Genomic DNA, 20,562 nt, shown 5'->3' with positions numbered 1-20,562 from the left:
AATAATTCACGTAATTTGTTGGGTACGCATGCATAAAAAAAATGTCAAATTTGAACGGTTTTTTGTTGTTAAATAACTGGATGCGTCTTATACTAACATCAAATGAGACTCCTAATTGTAGGTCGAAAAGATGTATCAGTGAACCAAATTTTTAAAAAAAACTTTTTTTTAAATCAAATGGTTTCTGTACTTTTAGTGCGAAAGTAAAAATATATAAATTGTAGATGTTACATTTCAATTGATTTTAACGAATTGCTTTGAAATTAAGCTTGTGAAGTAAGACCAGTAGAGAACATCCACCGAGAATGTGAGATTACTACGTTCCCAAATACAGAAAGTGGAAAATTGCTAAACTATCACTCCCGTTAATAAATCAGTGTCCAGGAAAAAGTTACGTCCGCGCGACACACTACCGCGTGCACTGTTTCATAGATTGTTTTTCACGTGCTACAACTACACTCATAAGATTTCATTTTATTATTTTTCACAAAATTCTAACTTTCCAGGATTGTCACGACTCGTGTGAACCTTGTTACCAGTAAGATAGTTCTATTTCAATTCTTACATTTACACAAAACACGTAATCTAAATACGTAGAGTCACTTAATTTGCTTCGTTTATTGAATTTAGTGCAAAGTTACTTAAGGGATAATTTTGCTATAAAAAATTCATTTTGCTAATTACTATGCAGCGCTTAGGCCACAAAATCGCTTGTAAAATGCAACGTGTGTACCATCCTTGTAGTGTAACACAGATACATCATATGCACATTAGGTTACCGAGAAATACTCAAGTCAATACAATACGAAGTAGGTAATAAGGATTACGGTTACAGTGAACTACACGTTTCAGGTTTACCTGTTCAGTACGAAAAGACAAACGTCATAACACATGAAGATGTGAGAGTAGTAATATAACATTAACCTAATCCCTCAAAGTAAGAAAACATAGTTCGTTCAAAATTATTGATCTACAAAATTAAAGAACCAAATTAGATTTACTATAGAAAGTTTATTCTGGCAGATCATAGTATTGGTTAAGATTAATATACAAAACATTCTTTCCAACACAAATGGCTTAAGCCTTTCTTGGTATTGGATTAGATCAAACAGTTACAGATAATGCATAGATCTAAAAAACAAACCAGTCTTGATCTTCTAATAAATGATGAAGACTGCTTATATTCTGGTAATTCATTCTGTCACACAAGTTAAGAAATACAGTACTTTGTTTTTTCTAACTATTTCACAAAAGTCTCTATCCTAAATTTTAGGTAAGCAGTAGAGACGTTTATATATGTATACATATATATATATCGTTATTGTACACGTAACTGGGAGTCAAACAAGGAGTCATTCACGCTCTGTAGTTTCATTAAGAAATAAAGAAAAGATTTCAAATTTTAAAACGTATGGTTTCCACTTTGACTATAATAATGAATAGTTTCATACAAGTGCAACAAAAGCATCCAACAGCAACCTACCTTTAAGAATGTAATTTCTGTGTGTGCAAGAATAATTCTCAGCTGTATTAATTACAGGGGAAAAACAACACGTTTCAACGCTACTTTAAAATGAACGTGAATGGTTCCTTGGTAAATTCCACAGTACTATTTTAAAATACATTACCATGAAACAAGACTTAAATCATAAAAGGATTAGGTGTAATTTACTAGTACCCTGATGATTTTATTTACTGATTTTTATTAATGCAAAAGAGAATGGAGGAAACATAATTCATCACGATTGTACAACCTCATACATACATTTATGTACTAAGGCAACCCCCTCCCAAAAATTAAAATCCTAATTCAGATAAAACTTTATCAGAATGTAAAAAAAAGGTACAAAAATCATTAGTTTTCTCAAAAATAGTGAAGAAGGATTAAAACTTCATAACATGAAAGAAAGTTCATAACTAATTTAAATTTTACTTTATTTCCAATTTCTATTTGGTAAAAATTCCTTCTTGCCTTGATATTAGCTATCTTTCAGTCATTTAGCAGACATCTGATAAGAAAAGTATACACATCTTACCAAGCAAAGCCTAACAGGTTTAAGCACGAACTCAAGATTAGTGATAAATACCATTTAATTATGTTTCATTAAAAATTTACTTAAAGTATACCCTGTAAAAAAAAAAAAAAAAAAGACTATAGTCTCCGATGTTAACTATAAGGTGCTTTTGTCCATTGAAAATTAAGAGAATATGACCCATTATTAGGTGAAAGGCAGTTAGGAAAACATCAATCAATAGAATTTCAGTTAATATCAAAATGAAAATAAATTTTAATGGAAAGCTGGTTGTACTTCCAACGTGTAAGCTCACAGGTTCAGATGTCACCAGAGTTCATCGACGAGGACCCCAGGCTACAGGTTTAGGGGGACCATTTCCTCCTCCAAAGGACGGGAAGTCTTGGGTACTTGTTGTGTCAGGAGCATTTTGGGACTGTTCCCAAGGGCCTCCCTTAATAATAATTTCTCTTGACTCTCCTTTATTCCAAGTGGATTCTTCTCCAGAAAATCGTGATGATGTTGCCATATATTGTTGAATGTATTCATTTTCTGTTATATCTTGAAGCTAATAACAAAGAACAAAGATTTACGAATTATATTCTTGCCTTGTGTAGCAGGAACAGTATTGATATTGAAAAATAAATTTGAAGATACTAAAGAAACTCGCACATTAAAATCAAAAATATATAACTATTTTTCACCATTATTCATAAACTTTCAACTTGGTTTTTACCCAGGACGTTTTATTATAGTCAATGAAATATTCAGTTACTGTTCTGACAAGGTATCTTTTTTTTTTTTTAAGACATCAAAAGTTTTAAGTTTCCACTCTATTCACTTAAAGTAATTTTAAAAAGAAATGTTCAAATATATCCCAAGTTTATTTCGCAAACTGAGCTATGTAAAATCAAGAAGGAATCCTCAATAGCTGTGGTGCTTGAACTTTCTTCAGCCAGGATTAGAGCAAATTAACCTACAAGACCTTTTTATCAGCTATATATTTGTGCATAAGGAACACTATGCACGTGGCATGCATATACCCAATTCAGTTTTATTACTCATCTGGATCTCTATGAGCCTACCCTCAACTTGAAATTCTTATAGGCAGGATTAGAGTAAATTAACCTATGTTTGAAACATAACTTTCAGGTCAATGTCTATAATACAGCTACAGCTATATCACATTTTCTTGTAATAAATGACAGATCTGCAAAAACAAAAATGAAATTAGGTTTACAAATAATGTTTTCACTTGATCCACGACTTCTGAAAAATCTCAACTTTCACACATCCTCTCTTGCCTTGATATCTAGACAATTAAGTTAACTTGTCCTACTGTCACAAGTTTCATAGTTCTCTAGCTGAATGGAATAGAAACAAAAAATTTCATTGCATGCACCTTTTACATTTTTACTTGAGTTTTTAGTAATACATGGAGCTGCTACATATACATGTATAGTCATTAGAAAGAGCTCATTTTACACTGTAATCCATTGTAAGTCACTTTGAAATTGTTATGCAGTTTCTGTTCTTGGTAATTGTAGTGGTTATGTGCTTAAACCATAATAGCAGTTATTTTCTTAGTTAAATATGTTAGAGCAACAGTTAAGTTATATGCAAGTCTTAGTTATTACATTTAGTTTTAAAATGCACAACTGAAAGGTATAAACTACACATCATACATTGCACCAGTTCAAGACTTAAGATTTTACACAAAGGGAAGATAATTTTACCAAAAGTTTATACATCTCTGCTGAAAAGGTATTGTAATTATGTCCTGAGGGTATCATTGGTTTGTGCCAAGATAGGTAATGAAAGATAAAGAGTATGAAAGGAAAATAAAACAAAATTTAATTATAGGAAAAAGGAAAATACACAAAGTTATGAATACAAAATATCTTCTATAAAAATATTAAAATGAAGGTACACTTATATTTCTTAATTTTAAACATTGCATCATGTTGATATTATACAGTAGAGAAAATGAAAAAGTACATCTTTAAAAACTTGATATTCCTTTTGAGGTTTCGAAGGTTATGTAAATGAAATAAGTATTACAAGATAAAAAAAATGTTTTAATACTTAAAATGAAAATCACCTTGCATTCAAACTATATTGAATGAGCATAAATAACTAGCGATCAACATATTTTTAGTAAAAAGACAAATTATTGCTGTTCTCTACATACAAGACACCTGCAATCTGTAACAAAATCATACCAGCTTTTGTGGGATATATTGAGCAACCCTATGTATTGTTGCATAAAATATTCTTTGTCAGTCAACCTGTTGTAAAATACATTATATCATTGCAAAAGGGCTAATACTTTTCAATATGAAAAACAATGTCTCAAGGGTGTCTAAATTTTAAACAAAGGAATTTGGGTTCCTTAAAGTACAAAACCTACAAACAACACTACATATGGAGTTTTGATGCAATCAACACTTCTATTTGAATACTGTCTGGGTTGTATAAAACAAAGAATTAAATATAAAGCTAGTAATCAAACATTTTTACTTCTCATTCTTTATCAGATAAAGTGTGTTTTGGAAAAACTTAAATTATGTGTATCTGTTAGACTCCTTAATGTTATTCTGGGATGACATATCTTTTCTCCATTGATCAACACAGCCTTACAGGCTAGCAAAGTCTGAAGAAAGTTAATTTAAAACATTATTTTTAAATGTTTATAATCAGTTTTTCATTCAATAAAATACAAATACACAAGAGCCTTGCATAAATATAAAGCAAATAAAATTTATACATGTTGTATACAAGACCAATTCTGTAAAATCACTAGCATGTAAAACCAGTTAAGCAAACCAACAACAAAGTCAAGATCTGTCACTCACATATTCTTCTTCCAAGTTTAGCAAATGGTCCTTACAATCTTCCACATTCTCCTTCAGTCCTGTAATCATTACAAAGTTAGAAGTAGATTCACTGTTGCGGGGAAACTGAATATCTACATCATACCGATCCATAATCTTCTTTCTGTTACGTCCTCTCACTCCAATAAGTCGAGAATGGACACGGAAGTCTATTTCAACTTCCTCTGTAACCATTTCTTCCTAGTTTCAAATATTCATTTATCATTAAAAATTTCCTTGGCAGTTTAAAAAAACATGGAGTAAACATAGCTATTTGTACAAGTTTTCACACTACAGACAATTCAGTCTGAACACCTCCTGACTGTTTATTAAGTTAAATAACATCAGTTGCTTAATTTCTAGATTGAATGTAAACTTCCAAAAGTATTAGAAAGTGTTATAAGAAAATGATTAGTTATCTCCATGCAAGTCCAATAGAAAAAATTCTTAAGTCACAATACTGTTTAGTGGTTAGTAATACTAAATACCATTGATAAAATAAAATCATTTTTCTACTTTTTCAGAATATCCTTTAAATCAGACTAGTTTTATTTTATTTTGATTTAACTATAGGCTTGAAATTATGCATGGAATTTTATTGTATTGTTTTGTAAGTTTGATATATCTACATAAAACTTATTTTCTTTCAAGACCAAGAAATGTAACAAGTACTTCACAACTATCCAGAAACATCTGTGTGTAACCTATCAATTCATACAATACTTCAAACAGTACAGACTTACATGTTTTTGAACAATTTTAAGAATATCTTCCTTAGCAGCTTCTGCATTTTCTTCGTATCCAATAATAGTGATGATGTTCTGTTGTGGGTCCCCTCTTTCTGGGAGATGAATCTGCACTTTATGAGTTTGCCGAATTTTAGATATTACTGTTCCCTTTTGACCAATAATGTGACGGTGATGTTTTGGATCAACTTCAACAGCCAAATGAAAGCTACGCAATACCTGACATCATAAAAAAAATAAAATTGAACAATATAGATTGAGCTTTTCATTTCAAAAGTTCTTGCCAAAGGTTATGATTAACTGAAGTTTGGAATTTTGATTATTAACATGATAAAAATGTAATTTAGTAATCTTAATAGTTTGTGATCTAGTGAATTAGTTTTGTATGATTTGCAATATTGTACTTCAAACCCTCAATAGCAGGAAATGGAGCTTATGTATACCAAATGATCTTGAAAACCATGTTGGGCACAAAGGTTTAAGAGGATATGCATAGAAAATACTGAAGTAAATTTCTCACACTAAATAAAACAATTTCTGACTAGGATAAAAATGAGTAATAGCTAAATGTTAACCATAATGCAATATTTTCATTAGTAGTAGCAAGTAATTGATTTAGGTGTGACAAGCTCTGCATGTTTAGGGCTTGTGTTTAATGGTAGAACACTTATTTTACTCTCTCTTACAAAGATTTATGGGGCAGTAGCACACATAAAAACAAACAAAACAATGATTTATTTGTCCCAGTATTAGTCAATTGCCAGGTAATAAACTTTCAGTTTATTTTTAAGAAAAGAATCTGTTCCAAAGTTTGTTGTTTCTTGTACAATGTTTCATGCTCAGTACTACCACAACATCAGAATTACAGCTTCCATTTAGTGTATGCTTCTATGGATTTACAAAATGTAAGCACTAGAGTTAGGCACAGATCTGGAAAGACCAATATATCCATGTGCATCCTTGTTCTGCTATTTATGCTTGTAACTGCTTCAATCCAAGTCCAGATCTATCAACATCTATAAATTTGGGTCATGTGACAGCATTTACCTAATAATAATATTTGGCATTTGCTATGAATATTTTTGTAGTAGATGAGGTGAAATATGCACTTAAAGTATTTAGGACAAATTTTTGACACCTAAAAAAATCACTTTTAGCCTCTGATGATACTGTCCATTCAAGAAAAGTTAATTTTTTTTTCCTGTACAAGGCATTTTGTTAATATTAAAAACAAGCATTAAAAATGCATCTAACATTCATTAAACTTGACAAATATCTTACTAACAAACATGGTCATAACTGTTTCCTAAGAAATAACATTAAAAACACTATTGGATAAATAGTATGTACTCAACCCTTTCTTGCTTTTCTTCTTCAAGTTCTTGGACTCTCTTCAGAAGAGCATCCTTTGCTTCACTTACATTTGCTGGTGGTCCACTTACTTCAATAATCTCGCTCTCCAAGTTAGCAGCTGGCACCTTAATGCTTACATCATACCTGTCCATCATTTCTCTGACATCCTTCCCTTTTTGACCAATAATGTAGCGATGAAGATCATATGGTATTCCCACTTTCAGAGTAATAGGCACTAGATTCTGGAACCAATCATCACAGAATAAAAAAAAAAAAAGAGCAATTTTGTTAATATCAAATACAAATTCATGACTCCGAAAATAGTTTTTAATCGTTGTATAAACCCAAAACAAAATTACACTATAATAATTACAAGTAGAACCTAACACTACAATGAAACTGAAAAAATGTCTGTCATTAATGAACTACAAAAATTATTTCAAATGGAAATATTTCTCCACTAGTTATCCAAGAAAAAAAGTTTCAAATTTACCAAAAGGGCTTCTTTAGCTGCCATACAATTCTCATGCTTTCCAGTTATGAAGATAATATCAGACTTCCTAGGTTTGCTATTTGGGTTGACATCATCAACATCACCATTCAGAGCTGACTCTTCACCATTTTGATAGGAATCAGTAGGTCCTAATATAATTTAAACAAGAGTAATACTTACATAAAACGATCATATGAAATGAGAGCTAAAATGAAACATTTTGTACATCTTCATAAACAAGAAACTACACATGTTAACCTGACATTTAGTGTCAGATTTTAACCCATTAAGTTAAACTTTTCTGTTAACTGTGCATTTAATATGGGTTTTGACTATTATGCAATAATAATTATATTTCTTAATAAGAATTTAGTTTAAGAAAGGAAAAAAAAAAAAAGAGAGCTACTTATAGACTGAATATGTAGTTTGACTTTGTTAAGGATACATTTTAACAAGTTTAAAGTTTAAAAAAGAAAATTTAACCCACACTGAGTTTTCACAACTTTTTGAATACTAAAAAAACTAACTAAAGTTTTGTATTTTTATTTAGATTTTCTAAGCTGCTTCTAACAGTTTAATAACCTTTTTTATTACATTGACTTATACCAAAGTACCATAAATCTTTTCTAGAGCACAGAAAAAAGTAGGAAAATTGAACCATTTGGAAGCTCATTAATTTATTTTAGAATTAATAAAAACAGTTTCATATACTTTCAACCTAACTGCAAATTCAAAGTTAATTTCTCATACACTTTCTCTAATTTTGTTAGCTATCTAATTAAAATAAGTATTTAAGTGTTCTAATCTTGACTTGGTTATTTTACCATATAGATGTCTTAGATTCTACTAATCATCCAGCTCTACTTAACCCTAAATTTGTACAAACCATTTCGTTCATTTATCAAGCTGAACTTGAAATAAAGCATAACAACAATCTTAATTCCATTAATCAGTTAATATATTTTGGCATTTCTTTCTCTTACAATTCTAAAATTTTAATACTTACTATAACAAATACAAGTTCAATACCACACCTCTGAACCTTACAAGTACTGTTCCAATTAATCCTTTGATCTAAGTTCTCACAAATGAGGAGATTTGTATTAATTTATCCACACTTTTATCATTTCATTAATGACTTCAAACTTAAAATTTGACAGGTGCTTTTTTTGATACCACAAAAGTTTACAAACTTATTTTAAGTAGCTTAAATATCAATATTTGCATTTATTAACTAAAATAAAAAAACTATTTAAAAGAATTATATTTTACTTAAACAAGTTAAAGTTGCAGTATTAAACTAGTTCATGTGACAAACAGCAAAATTATGGATAACACAAACTAGATTTGTTAGTGCTGAAGGTACTGACAATGACATTTTAAGTATAGAATGCCAGTATAATCAACTATTTCAGATATTTATACTATGTAAGACACTGATGCCTCGAAAGAGGACAATCTCAGGAAATTATGTATGTTCCAACACATATTTAAACATGAGGTTGGGTGTTGTACTGTAATACATTCAATGCATGTTAAAGTAGTGATATTACATCTGTGTTTAGATGAATAGTGGTAAATGAGCTTTATCAAACTGATCTAGAATTAGCATTAACCCTTAAACAGCCAGAATGTTGTAAGTAATGGCATCAATTGATAATTGCCACTGTTTAAAGGTTAAAGGGTAACCATCATGCTCACAACAGCCTATAGATCATTTTAAATGAACTAAGTAAGCTGTTGAAAAAGCAAGTCATCTCCAACAATTATCCCCTGAAATTGTACAATTTGTAAATCTGCATGTGCATGCACATGTGAATATTACAAAACTAAAGGAACATTTAATAACAATAACACTTCAGGATTTAGAAGTTTTGCAAGCACCTAAATATTTTAAATAGACATTCAAAAGTACTTGTGACCACTGTGTTTAAGATGCTTCATGTACTCTTTTAACCAAATTATTGCAAGTTTCATATTTTAATGAACATCAATCTCAATAACTGCATCTCAGACAGAAAAAAATAATTACATAACACTATATCAAAGGTTTGAAAGATCTATTTCTGTTATAGCTAGACTAGTGTTTTTCTTGATAAACAAAAAAGGTTAACACAGTAATAGGCAGTTACTATTCATGAGAACAAATGTTACCTAACTTTAAAAAGTAGCACACTACTAGTGACAATTTTGTTAAATAGTGAAAAATATATTTAAAAGCAATTAGAATGCTTGAAGATAAATTAGAGAATGCTCACTGCTAAAAATTTAATGAAGTGACAATGTGCAAGTCTCATTTAAAAAAAAAAGTTTCTACCATACCATCATCTCTTGCTTCACGGTCAGGGAACTTAATGTGGACATTATGTTCTTGGGTAATTGCTTGTATTTTATGCCCTTTAGCACCCATAACCACTCTATGATATAACTGTGGTATAATGCACTCAATTGTCACCATTGCTTCCTATAGAAAAAAAAACAGATCATACAATAAACTGAAACAAAATAACTATTGTATTATAATTACTTAAGTTAACTGCAATTCATTTTAATGAATCTAAATGTTTATTTCAGGATGATAATGAATTTACTGTATTTGTAATTTAAACCAAATTATCCTGAATAAAACTAAAGTTTAACAATGAACTCCACTACACAGATAGAATAAAACAACCATTTACATGTGCAAATGAGCAGGGGGGAAGGAATAAAAGAAAATCGCTTTATGGTTGATAGTTCTAAATTCTTATTCAGGCTAAATTGGATCACTGAGTGAAACATACAACTTAATTAAAACAACTACTTCTACATCACTAATTTGTTCTATTAGTACAAAACTACATCACTAGTTATCTGTACTGTGTCTGTCATGTAAATCCCACCCCAAAGTTTACAAGCAAAAACATTTGGTCTAATTGTAAATCTGGTACCACTAGGAAGATGGAAAGAACAATATGATCCAAAGTTTTCTCACATCTTTCAATTATTGACTAATGGGTGAACAATATGAATTACTACTAACCTGATCTCAAATAAAAATACTGTTGACAAAATTGTTAAGCACAAAGCTTTTCAGTTTATTATTTGTGGTTCAACATTACAGGTATAGAAAACAATTTTAGAGTTATAACCTTCAGACTGACTACTGAGCCACCAGGAAACTGTTGTAAAACAATACATTATGATCTGACAAATGCAACAGTAACACCACTTTGAAAGGTAAAACTACTTACTCATTGATAAACAATGTAATTCATGTCATGTTTGTTGGAATTTAAGCAAGTCAGTTGTTTCAATTAGTAAAATACAGTATAAAAACAAATATGTTAACAAGTTCCAAGCAAGTTAAAAAGTGCATGGACATAAAACTAACAAACAAGAATTTAAAACTGAAAGACCAAAAAAGTAAAGGGTAAAAGTTATATTTTTTCTTTAAAGCTTCACGACAAAATTTCATAAATTTCCCAACACAAGTTTTTTATGCAAAACCTAAATTAAAGCTTTTCTATTACCAAGTTAAGAAATTTGTTGAGTATTTTTACTGTGAGAAAAGTGAGATAATTGATTTAGAAATTTATACAAAAGCAACATAAGGGCTATATTCATTAGCTATCCCTAATTTTGTACTGTATACTAGAAGGAATGGAGCTGGTCAATAGCACATACTGCCAATTTCTAGGCTACTGAATTGAAATAGTGGTACTTGACTGTCACTCTTACAATACAACTACAGCCTAAGTGAGAAGCATATTTTGTTGCTTTTTTTTGGAAACTGGATGCAAACCATATACCTTCAGTTTCACAGTTTAGCATGCTAATCTTCAAGCCACAGCCAGGCCTGAATAATGTAAAAGGACAAGACTGAATTTAGCATCCTTGTTGTTTACAACAGATTAATTTTGTATTAAGTTTAGAACTGGAAGATGAATACTTGTATACAGTTTTAATATAACGAGTTCAATGAATTTCATCGATGCAAAATACTTTTACAAGAAATGAAAGCCTACAAAACTAATTTATAAGTATGAGGAACAAAAATATTTCTATTTGTTACTCAAGATTTGCTCATAAATGAGCTTTCTTTAGAAAATTTACCAGAGTACTTCACAGATTATTACAGTCATAACATACATTACAGAACGCAATGGTAAAAAATGTAATCAGTTGGATTGTATTATGACAAAATATTACAATTTAAAAAACTTGACATTATACAGGATTTTTAATATAAAAAACTATGTTTCTTAAATATAAATTTCAATATTATGCTAATTTCTTACTTCTAGAAGAGTAACCAGTTTATGGAAAATTGGATAAATCGAAAAAATTCAAAAACCTGCAATTTTTACTTTACAAGATAGTTATCTAATACAAATACAAAAAATGTTACTTTCTTTGTTGAACGCTGTACACATTAAAAATGTTACAGACTACTAATGAAAACATAAGGATACATTTCAGGGTTTATCTACCCACTTTTATCACTTTGTTTATAAATGATTTACATATGTAGAAAAACATTTCCATTTTATAAGAACTTGTATATTCTATAAAACACATTACTACAGGCAAGTTGAACAACTGAGAAGTCACTTTGTGACTTCAGTAAACTTTTTTAAATCCAACCAATCTCAATACTCTTACCAATTCAGAAACAATTTCCATTATCCTTTGTTTGGCTCCTTCGACACATTCTTTGGCTCCCTTTAAAACAACTTGATCACTTTCACTGCCACTACGAGGAAAACTGACATTAACTCCTCCAAAGTCTTCAGCAATTTGACGTAATACTTCTCCTCGACGAAGAACAAAGTGTCGATGATACTTAGGTGGAACTTTTATCTCAGTTGTTACCACTTTATCCTAAAAATATTTTAATATAGTCTTATGTACATATAATTATACATAATTGAAGAAGGATAAGCAAAACATCCTCTTCAAAAATTGTGTGAACTGTTTGTATACTTAAGATTTTATTCTCTGTAGTTTTAATGTCACAATACAATTGTGCTTGAATTGTTTTAATGCATATGTGGGTAAAAAAATTAAATACAGCAAGAATAATCCATTTCATAACTCCAGCTGTGTGCCATATCAGTAAATATAAGTTTATAGTTTCATTGGTAGCTAACACTGACTATGCCTTTCAATAGGTTCAGGTATTTATGGATACTACAAAACTAAAGATAAGAATTTACCTTCTGAAAATGCAATTCACATTTTTTAAATCTAATTTTATGAATACGAAAAGACAAGAGAATGTACCAGATCTTTCACCATGTCTTCAAGTGTCTTTCTTGCTTCTGCTACCGCTTCCTTGCGACCAATAATTATGATCGATTCTCTGTCTTCATCTTTGTCTGTTGGAAACACTATACGAGCCCCGGTTTTTTCTCGTACCTAGTTCAAACAATAAAATATATACTAATAAAAATAACAAAACTGTATATAAATAAATACACTACTTAGATATTCTAAAAAATACATTTACACCCTAATGCTTAATTTGGAAGTAGGGGAATCAAACAACACATGCTACAGCCTTTTTTAGTTTCATTCCAAATTTATCTAAACTACTTTATTACCAATACATTTCAATAATGCAGAATTAAAATAGAGATAATATATAAAAAGAAAACTAAATTGTTAACTATGTTTGAGTTCAATTTTGAAAGGATTTAAGAGCACTCAATAGATCACACTTCAGCCATACAGTTTATTCAGCTTCTAAAAGTGTCCTTGTCTGATCTTATCAATGTACAACAATCAATTTTTGGCAGAACAATGAGAAATATTTACACAAGTCCACAAAATTGAATTAAAATCCAATCATTTTTTATAGAGTTAGAGCAAAAACTGCAAATACTTTAAATTGGTCCTCCTGTTAACAGTACCTTAACCCTTCAAAATCTAATTACCATTAAGTTGGCTCATAGTCCGAACCACTACAAATACATTCATTCATTTGAGGAGTCTTGCCGATAAACATACAAGAATGAAAACAAAATTACAGGAGAGGAAAATACTTAAATTCTTATTCTCCATTTCTCTGTGTCATGCAACTCAGATTTCTTCTTTCTAGTTTTTCTTTCTTCCCATTTGTGGGTTTCAGTGTCCACTATGGTACACAAACTACAGATATTGGCAGGCCAGAATATAAAATAACCCCTCACCTTTGAGATTTCAATAAATTTATCACCTATCATATAACCTTCTCCCAACCTTTCATGCTTTTCAAAACATTTATTTACTCATGCCAACTTGTCAGTAGTCCATATTTATAAACTTTTTTTCTGTGAATGAAAAACTACTATTTTACAAGTAGTCTTGAAAGTATACAGACTGAAGTTGGTGCTCCAGGGTATTTGTCTTTAGAGGTTTACACAAAGTGATCACACAGTTAACACAACTAAGCCCATGCAGAGACAGTTAACATGTATTATAAATGATTAACTGGCAAATTAGAGATAAATTTGACTGCTTTACAAATTTTCAATGTATGAGAAACAATTTATGTAGTGAGTATAACATCTCAATGCTAGAAAATAACCCAACAGCAAAAAGTTAGTTTTTATTATTTATTTAATTAGATGTTCTACATTTCACATTCCAGTTTCTTCAGAACCATTCAAATGAAACAAACAGACAATACAAAGGTTTGGCTACTTTATATACAAAATAACAATTGACTATATGATGCCTTAAATCATTCTCTATGGTAACCAAATATTCCTATTGAAAACAAATGGTAGTTGGAATAAATGTAAAATTAAGTAGAAAAATAAGTGCTGTAGTTTTTCTTATTCATCTATGACCAATGTTGGATTAATAAGTTTTCTGTTGGTGGCTTTGATAAGGATCTGTTTAAGGAAGTGCAGATTTATTCAATGACATGCAAATGCACTTAGGTGTACTTCAGAAAATTCTGTCACAAAAAGTTAGCTGGATTTCTTTATTCAATTATGAATAACTTAATAATGTTACAAACAATAACATTTAAGAAAAGTTTCCTAAAACAGGTTTACAAATGAATTAAATCATAAATCCCATTAAATAAAAATCACTTAGAATTCCACACAAAAGACAATGGCATATAAGAATGGCAGATAAATACATCTCTTTCCATGAAGAAACTGTACATACAGTCAATAGCCCTCTTTTAACTTCTTTTTTTGGATTTACATGTATTGACATTATCAAAGGCTGAATAAGTGAGTACATGTCAGTTTTCAACCAGATTTTTGTATGTTGTGAAGATTCAAACAAGGTCTTAAAGTTCTTTTAGGCAGAATTAGAGTAAATTAATCTACATGATCTTGGGTGTGAACAATACATCAGTTGAAAGAGTTTCACTCAAGACCAAAACCATAATTAGATCTCAAAATCAGTCAAGATAAGAGGGCTAAAAGCTAAAAATTTGTACTTGGAAGTAAAAAATAAACTCAGAGCCATCCTACAAGCTGCTATGTCATGGTTAAAAAAAAGTAAAATGGAGATTTACTTACAAGAAAAAGTAACCTCTGAAAATACTTCAAGATACCCTTAACCCACTTGCAATGGGTTTATCAAAGTGCACGCATCGAACTTTTAGTTATATTTAAAATGTGTTTAAATTACTATCAATGCATACAAATAAGTTTGGCATCAAATTAGATAAAACTTAATAGTAATAACAAATAAATGTTTATTAATAAGTTCTAATATAAAAAAATTTAAAAAGATAATCTCCCTCAATTATGGGAATCATGAGATACATTCTCTAGGCCTTCTTACTTCTCTAACTTATCACATCTTCCTGAAATATGGAATTTAACATTACTTACTCATTACAGATATTAAGACACTCCATTTTTATAGACTTAAATCTCATGTTTATGAAGGCATAAACTAAAAAAATCAGACTTGTACCACACCCACCTGTTACATCCTATCTAAGTTGAGGTTATCTATCAAATGAGTTCTTTTTCAATGCACTGTACTGTTTGTCTACAATTTTAAGTGTTCAAATTCAGAAGTTTTATTACATTGGCTGTCATGCTCCAAAAATGGGTTACAGACAATTCTTTTTCAAAGCTAAATTTCTCTTGCGGCACAAGAGTTTGAAAACTGTTCATTGTCACCTTACGAGCATTTGATTTTAAATTCTTCTTAAAAATATTAAAAAGTAACTTACTAGCAACATTAGTACAATAAAGTAGGTTTAAATTTCATTGGAAACCAGCAGAAAAAGAACAAAATTACAAATGTAAGAACTGTATTTCTTGTTTTTCATGCAAATTCTTTATTATTACAGAAGTAATTAAAATGTAAACACTAAATATTTATCAGGTTAGATAAAATAATGAAAAAACTTCAATAAGTTATGTTCACAAGTAGCTCATGCATTACGTGATTCAATGAGGTAATGCAAGTTGCATATTCATTAAGCGATTTAGAATTTGTGGCACAATGATTAGATGTGCTTCAAAGAATAATACGACAAAATTAAGTTTAAACAGATGTATACTACTATAAGTTATTTAAAATAAAAATGTAGGTTCCTATTACATTCATGCTAGAAAGATAAAAAGGAATAATTTATATTTTTACTGGTTGCAAGATTAGTCAAACTAACAGTCAGTTGGAGCACAAAAAACATAAAATCAAGTTTTGAAAATATTATATAAATGAAATCTGAAAATATTCAGATGAAAAAGTATTTTTAATGTGAAGAAGAAAAGTCACCGTACTCAATTTGCAGTTAGATTGATGTAGATTGTGTTTTTAACTTTGTTTCAACTACATTGATAAATTCATTATACTTAGTTTTATTTTAAAAACTTGATATCACGAAAACCACTTCTCAGACTGACTTAGAGGATTTATGGGTCCATGCACAAACTTAAGAAAACAAAATACTTTACTAAAGCATCTGAATATTTGTATGCAGGACACTTGTAATGTTTTGTCAAATTTCATGAAAACACACTACATTTGAGGAGACGGGATGGTTTCATGATAATTACAAAGTTGGAGAAAACCCATATAACATGGGTTAATCAAGTTTCTAGAATAGAAACTGTGTCAAACTCATCTTTAATCAACAGAATGACAAGAACAGTACATTTTCTTGTCATTAACTTGTTTGATAATGGCAGTAATATACAACATTTGTTGTTTCATAAAACAATTCTTTTCCTTCAACTTTAATCATTTAAGTTTACAAGAAAGGTGCAATAAAGGGAGAATTTAAAAGAACCACAGTTGCTGTAATATATAGATGAAAACACTCAATGCTCTTAACTGAAATCATTCCATTTGAACAAATATCCACTACTTCAAACAAATTTAAAGACAATAACAAACAAACATCATACCTCTAACAAAAATAGAAATCAAGTACACAACTTCTCAAAGTTGCAAAATTAATTTTATAGAACCTCTAATTGATGAAGCTATCTCCAAAGAAATAAAGAAACTTGAACTACCTTTCAGTTTAGAGAATGGCCAGGGCCAATACTCAAAAATGAAATTCCAAAATTTCAGTAACAATGTGACAAAACCAGTTAAACCCTTTCGGCTCAGTTGGCGACCACAGTCTACTTGAAGGCTCAGCAAGGCAGGCAACCTTCCTTTATTCCTGTTATTTTTATGTATTGAATTTAACATATATAGTATTGGGTACAATCACTAAATATTTCAGGGACTTTTGTTGAGTTATTGCAGAGATATCATGTTTTAGTACTGATACCGTAATTACTTGAAGTATCAAACATATATATTCAGCACCATGCCAAACATTAAAAATTGTTATTCAGCACCGAAAGGTTTAATGGTCTTACAAAAACCTTACAATATGAAGAAACCTGTCTTGCTTCCAACATTATCAAATTTACATATGTTTGTTATCATGAGTACACTGTTAAAACTGGAATAACTGTAAGGATAGAAAAACACCTTTGCTATCCTTTTAAAACAAATGAAAACAGCTATAAATTATACCTCAACTAATCATGGCTAAGTAAACCCTGGCATGAATCTGACATTCTTTACAGAAATCACACCAACATCTAACAATTTAAACAAGTTCTTTTAACCCAGCATCATGACCACAGATGAACATGGAAGATGGCAGTTTTAAAATCATATTTTGATGTAGCTACATATTTTCATAATAAACTTCTTTTAAATGTTAAATTGTGCTCCATTATATTTAACATTAAGCTTTTTCACATATCAAATACATGCTAAGAAATAGATTAGAATTTTTGATACAAACCAACTGAAGTTTCCTATTTTAAGTAATGATTTGAATTTCAGCAGAACATTCCTGAATGTGCTGGAAAGCAAAATGAAGTGCAACATAGAAAATACAAAAAACATTACCAACAAAATTTATTACTAAAGTTCATGTACTGCAACCCTTTTAATTTCACATTTTCATAACTAGACACAAAGAAAATAAATCAGGAATTTCCAAACTATTTATCATATACAATACTTAAGTAATAATAAAGAAAATACTTCCAGCTGAAAAACAAGCATGATTGATAACTATTTTCTATAAACCCAATTAAAGTATAATTTTTTTCTAACAATAATATAAGAGGAAAAAGGTTGTAGTTTATCTACAGAGAAAATATGAAATAATTTTTCTTCCTAAACTACTTTTTTCACTTGAACTTGCTACTGTACAGTGATATTAGGATGACTGAACAAGATAATCAATGTTAAAAAACACTTTTCATATAACAAATTAACATCTTCTAGCATGAAATTATGCACAAGGAAAAAAACTTTTTTTTATCATTGTGATTAATGATACTTCCAAATTCAAGATTTTTTTTTTTAAATCAGTACAATAGGCATTGAAAACAAAGGCATCAAATGTAGACCAAAGTTTTTCAGACCAACCTAAAAATGGTTAGGGTAGCACTGTGCATAAAAGTTTCAATGAACAAATTCAAGGATTACAAATACATCTACCTGAAATGTGATCTTGTAATAACAAAAGTGTATAGAAGTTAAAAACACACAAAATAAATCAATTATCAAAATCTATGTCTTAAGACAAGCAAACTTTTTCTGAACTTACTTTCTTTATATTTGCTCCATTTCTTCCAATCAAGAACTTGTGATGTTCAGGTTTAGCTTTCAGCTCTACTGTGTAACTTGATAATTGCTAGAAAAATTGCTTTCTTAATAACTGGAAACATCTTACATTTTTGTAGATATTAAAACAAATGTAAAACATTTATGTTAATGTCATTTCCAACTTCAGTATTTACAATTTCACTAAATATAGTTCTTTACAGTTTATTAACTTAAGAGGGCAAAATAATCAACACTGATATGTTTACAACACTGTTTAATATTTCAATATTTTTTAACTATTTAAAATTATAAGCTCAAATTCCTTGAATGTTACGAAAAATATACTACAGTAAATACTGAACAATCTAAACATGGAAATACAACAAACAAGTGTTGTTAAAAACTAATAGTTTTACATCTTTACACAATGTATACAAATATTACTTAAAGATAGAAAACAGTTTTGTTAAAACAAAATTACTGCAAATCATGCTGTGAATATCAGCAAGCAAGGAAAATAAAACAGTACTTTTTTTTTTAACACTGTGCATGATCAAAAGTACTGGCAATAAACTTTAAGGACTTTAGAACACATGCAAATGTGCATTGGATGTACAATAAAGGAATAAGGCAATCAAGTACATTCTTTATAAGTCTGTACTACAGCTGGCTAACTTGTTCCTTTTGTTGCTTCACCATAACCCTTATACTTATCATACTACATATTTCCACTTTTATCATGGTACTTTGCATATTAACATACTAAAATATTAAGATTCACTTTACAATGATTTACAGTACACACAAAAAGATTTTTTATACAAAGATCTTTATTCAGAGCAAGACAAGCATAATATAAATTAAGCAGTAACTAAATAAATACCTTTTCATTTGATAGGTCAATTAACTGTTTTTTAGCTTTGTCAACATCTTCCTTTGGACCTCTGAGAGTGACTCTGTCACTTCCAGAACCCTCTGGTGGAAACTTGATTGAAACTTTCCCACATTCATCCATGATAGAGCGGATAAGTTGTCCCTTGGCTCCAATAATCGAATTATGAAATTTTGCTGGTATGATAATGTCAACATCCACTATATTACCCTACAAAATAAGCAAGCAGCCATTAATTTTGTTAAAATCTAACTATTTGGTATTGTGATATGATAACAGAGTAATGCTGTAACGTTTTCAAAGAGTTAGCCAATATTACCATAATTACTGCACATATTTTATGGAAAGATTTAAATACCAGTTAAGTCAAATGAATTTATAAACCTTTGGTATATCAAATATAAATCTCTTGCTTGGACACAACTGAACTGTCTTGTAACATTGTAAGGTATAGCATTTTTAGTTTGAACATAGTGTGCAACCATGCTTAAACTATCTTATATAAGTTTGCACATTCTTCATGATACAATCATACAAGATTTTTAGATAAGTTTATGTAAAAATGTATTACATTTTAAATAATTTGTTACAAAGCTGATTAGTACAGAAAATACAGAACTGTTGAGTATCAAATATTCTCATATACACTACTTAAAAATACTGAATGATAACTTATGGGTGGCTAAGAATAACCAACATATTTAGTCTTTCCTAATCTTTATCTACATTCCACGTTCTGAATTAACACTCAAAGTTGGTGTTATACTAAAACTTCGCTTTTGTTTCTTCAAGTAATTTTACAACTCTCAGTACAAATAAGTTTTGTAGACACACACAAACTTCCGTTTGTTTGTTTTTTCAACAAATTTCTCTATGAATACATGGATTCATAGTTTTAACTGCTCCTTGTCCAAATGGATTTTTATGATTCTACTCGTTTTTATTATATCTGAAAATTGTCAAATTATTTGTAGTCTCTACAGCCTCCTGAGCAAATTTCAAAAGTTTTTCACTAAAACTATATTTCACCTTATTCCTACACATAGGATTAATTAATTTGGCAAACCCCACACATCCCCTTTAAAAAAAAAAAAAATTATGCAACTGTTTTGCTTTCTTT

General features: G+C 29.7%; 1 protein-coding gene across 3 annotated transcripts in view; it reads right to left on the bottom strand.

Moving 5' to 3' along the window:
- Window positions 1-991: 991 nt before the first annotated feature.
- Window positions 992-20,562, bottom strand: part of LOC143223008 (vigilin-like) — a 64,238-nt gene continuing 44,667 nt past the window's right edge. For all 3 annotated transcript variants that reach the window (XM_076450351.1, XM_076450350.1, XM_076450352.1), the window contains 10 exons: window positions 19,434-19,652; window positions 18,552-18,638; window positions 12,743-12,877; window positions 12,122-12,340; window positions 9,800-9,941; window positions 7,478-7,626; window positions 6,987-7,226; window positions 5,629-5,850; window positions 4,868-5,086; window positions 992-2,580 (listed from right to left, as the gene is read on the bottom strand). In XM_076450351.1, coding sequence (XP_076306466.1) covers window positions 2,350-2,580; window positions 4,868-5,086; window positions 5,629-5,850; window positions 6,987-7,226; window positions 7,478-7,626; window positions 9,800-9,941; window positions 12,122-12,340; window positions 12,743-12,877; window positions 18,552-18,638; window positions 19,434-19,652 — 1,863 coding nt within the window. In that variant the 3' untranslated portion in view covers window positions 992-2,349. The remainder of the gene's footprint in view (window positions 2,581-4,867; window positions 5,087-5,628; window positions 5,851-6,986; window positions 7,227-7,477; window positions 7,627-9,799; window positions 9,942-12,121; window positions 12,341-12,742; window positions 12,878-18,551; window positions 18,639-19,433; window positions 19,653-20,562) is intronic.

This window comes from Tachypleus tridentatus, chromosome 8 (assembly GCF_004210375.1).
Source record: "Tachypleus tridentatus isolate NWPU-2018 chromosome 8, ASM421037v1, whole genome shotgun sequence".
Classification (NCBI taxonomy): Eukaryota; Metazoa; Arthropoda; class Merostomata; order Xiphosura; family Limulidae; genus Tachypleus; species Tachypleus tridentatus.
The sequence above is the reverse complement of the archived record's forward strand: the minus strand, read 5'-3'. Positions and strand labels throughout refer to the sequence as shown.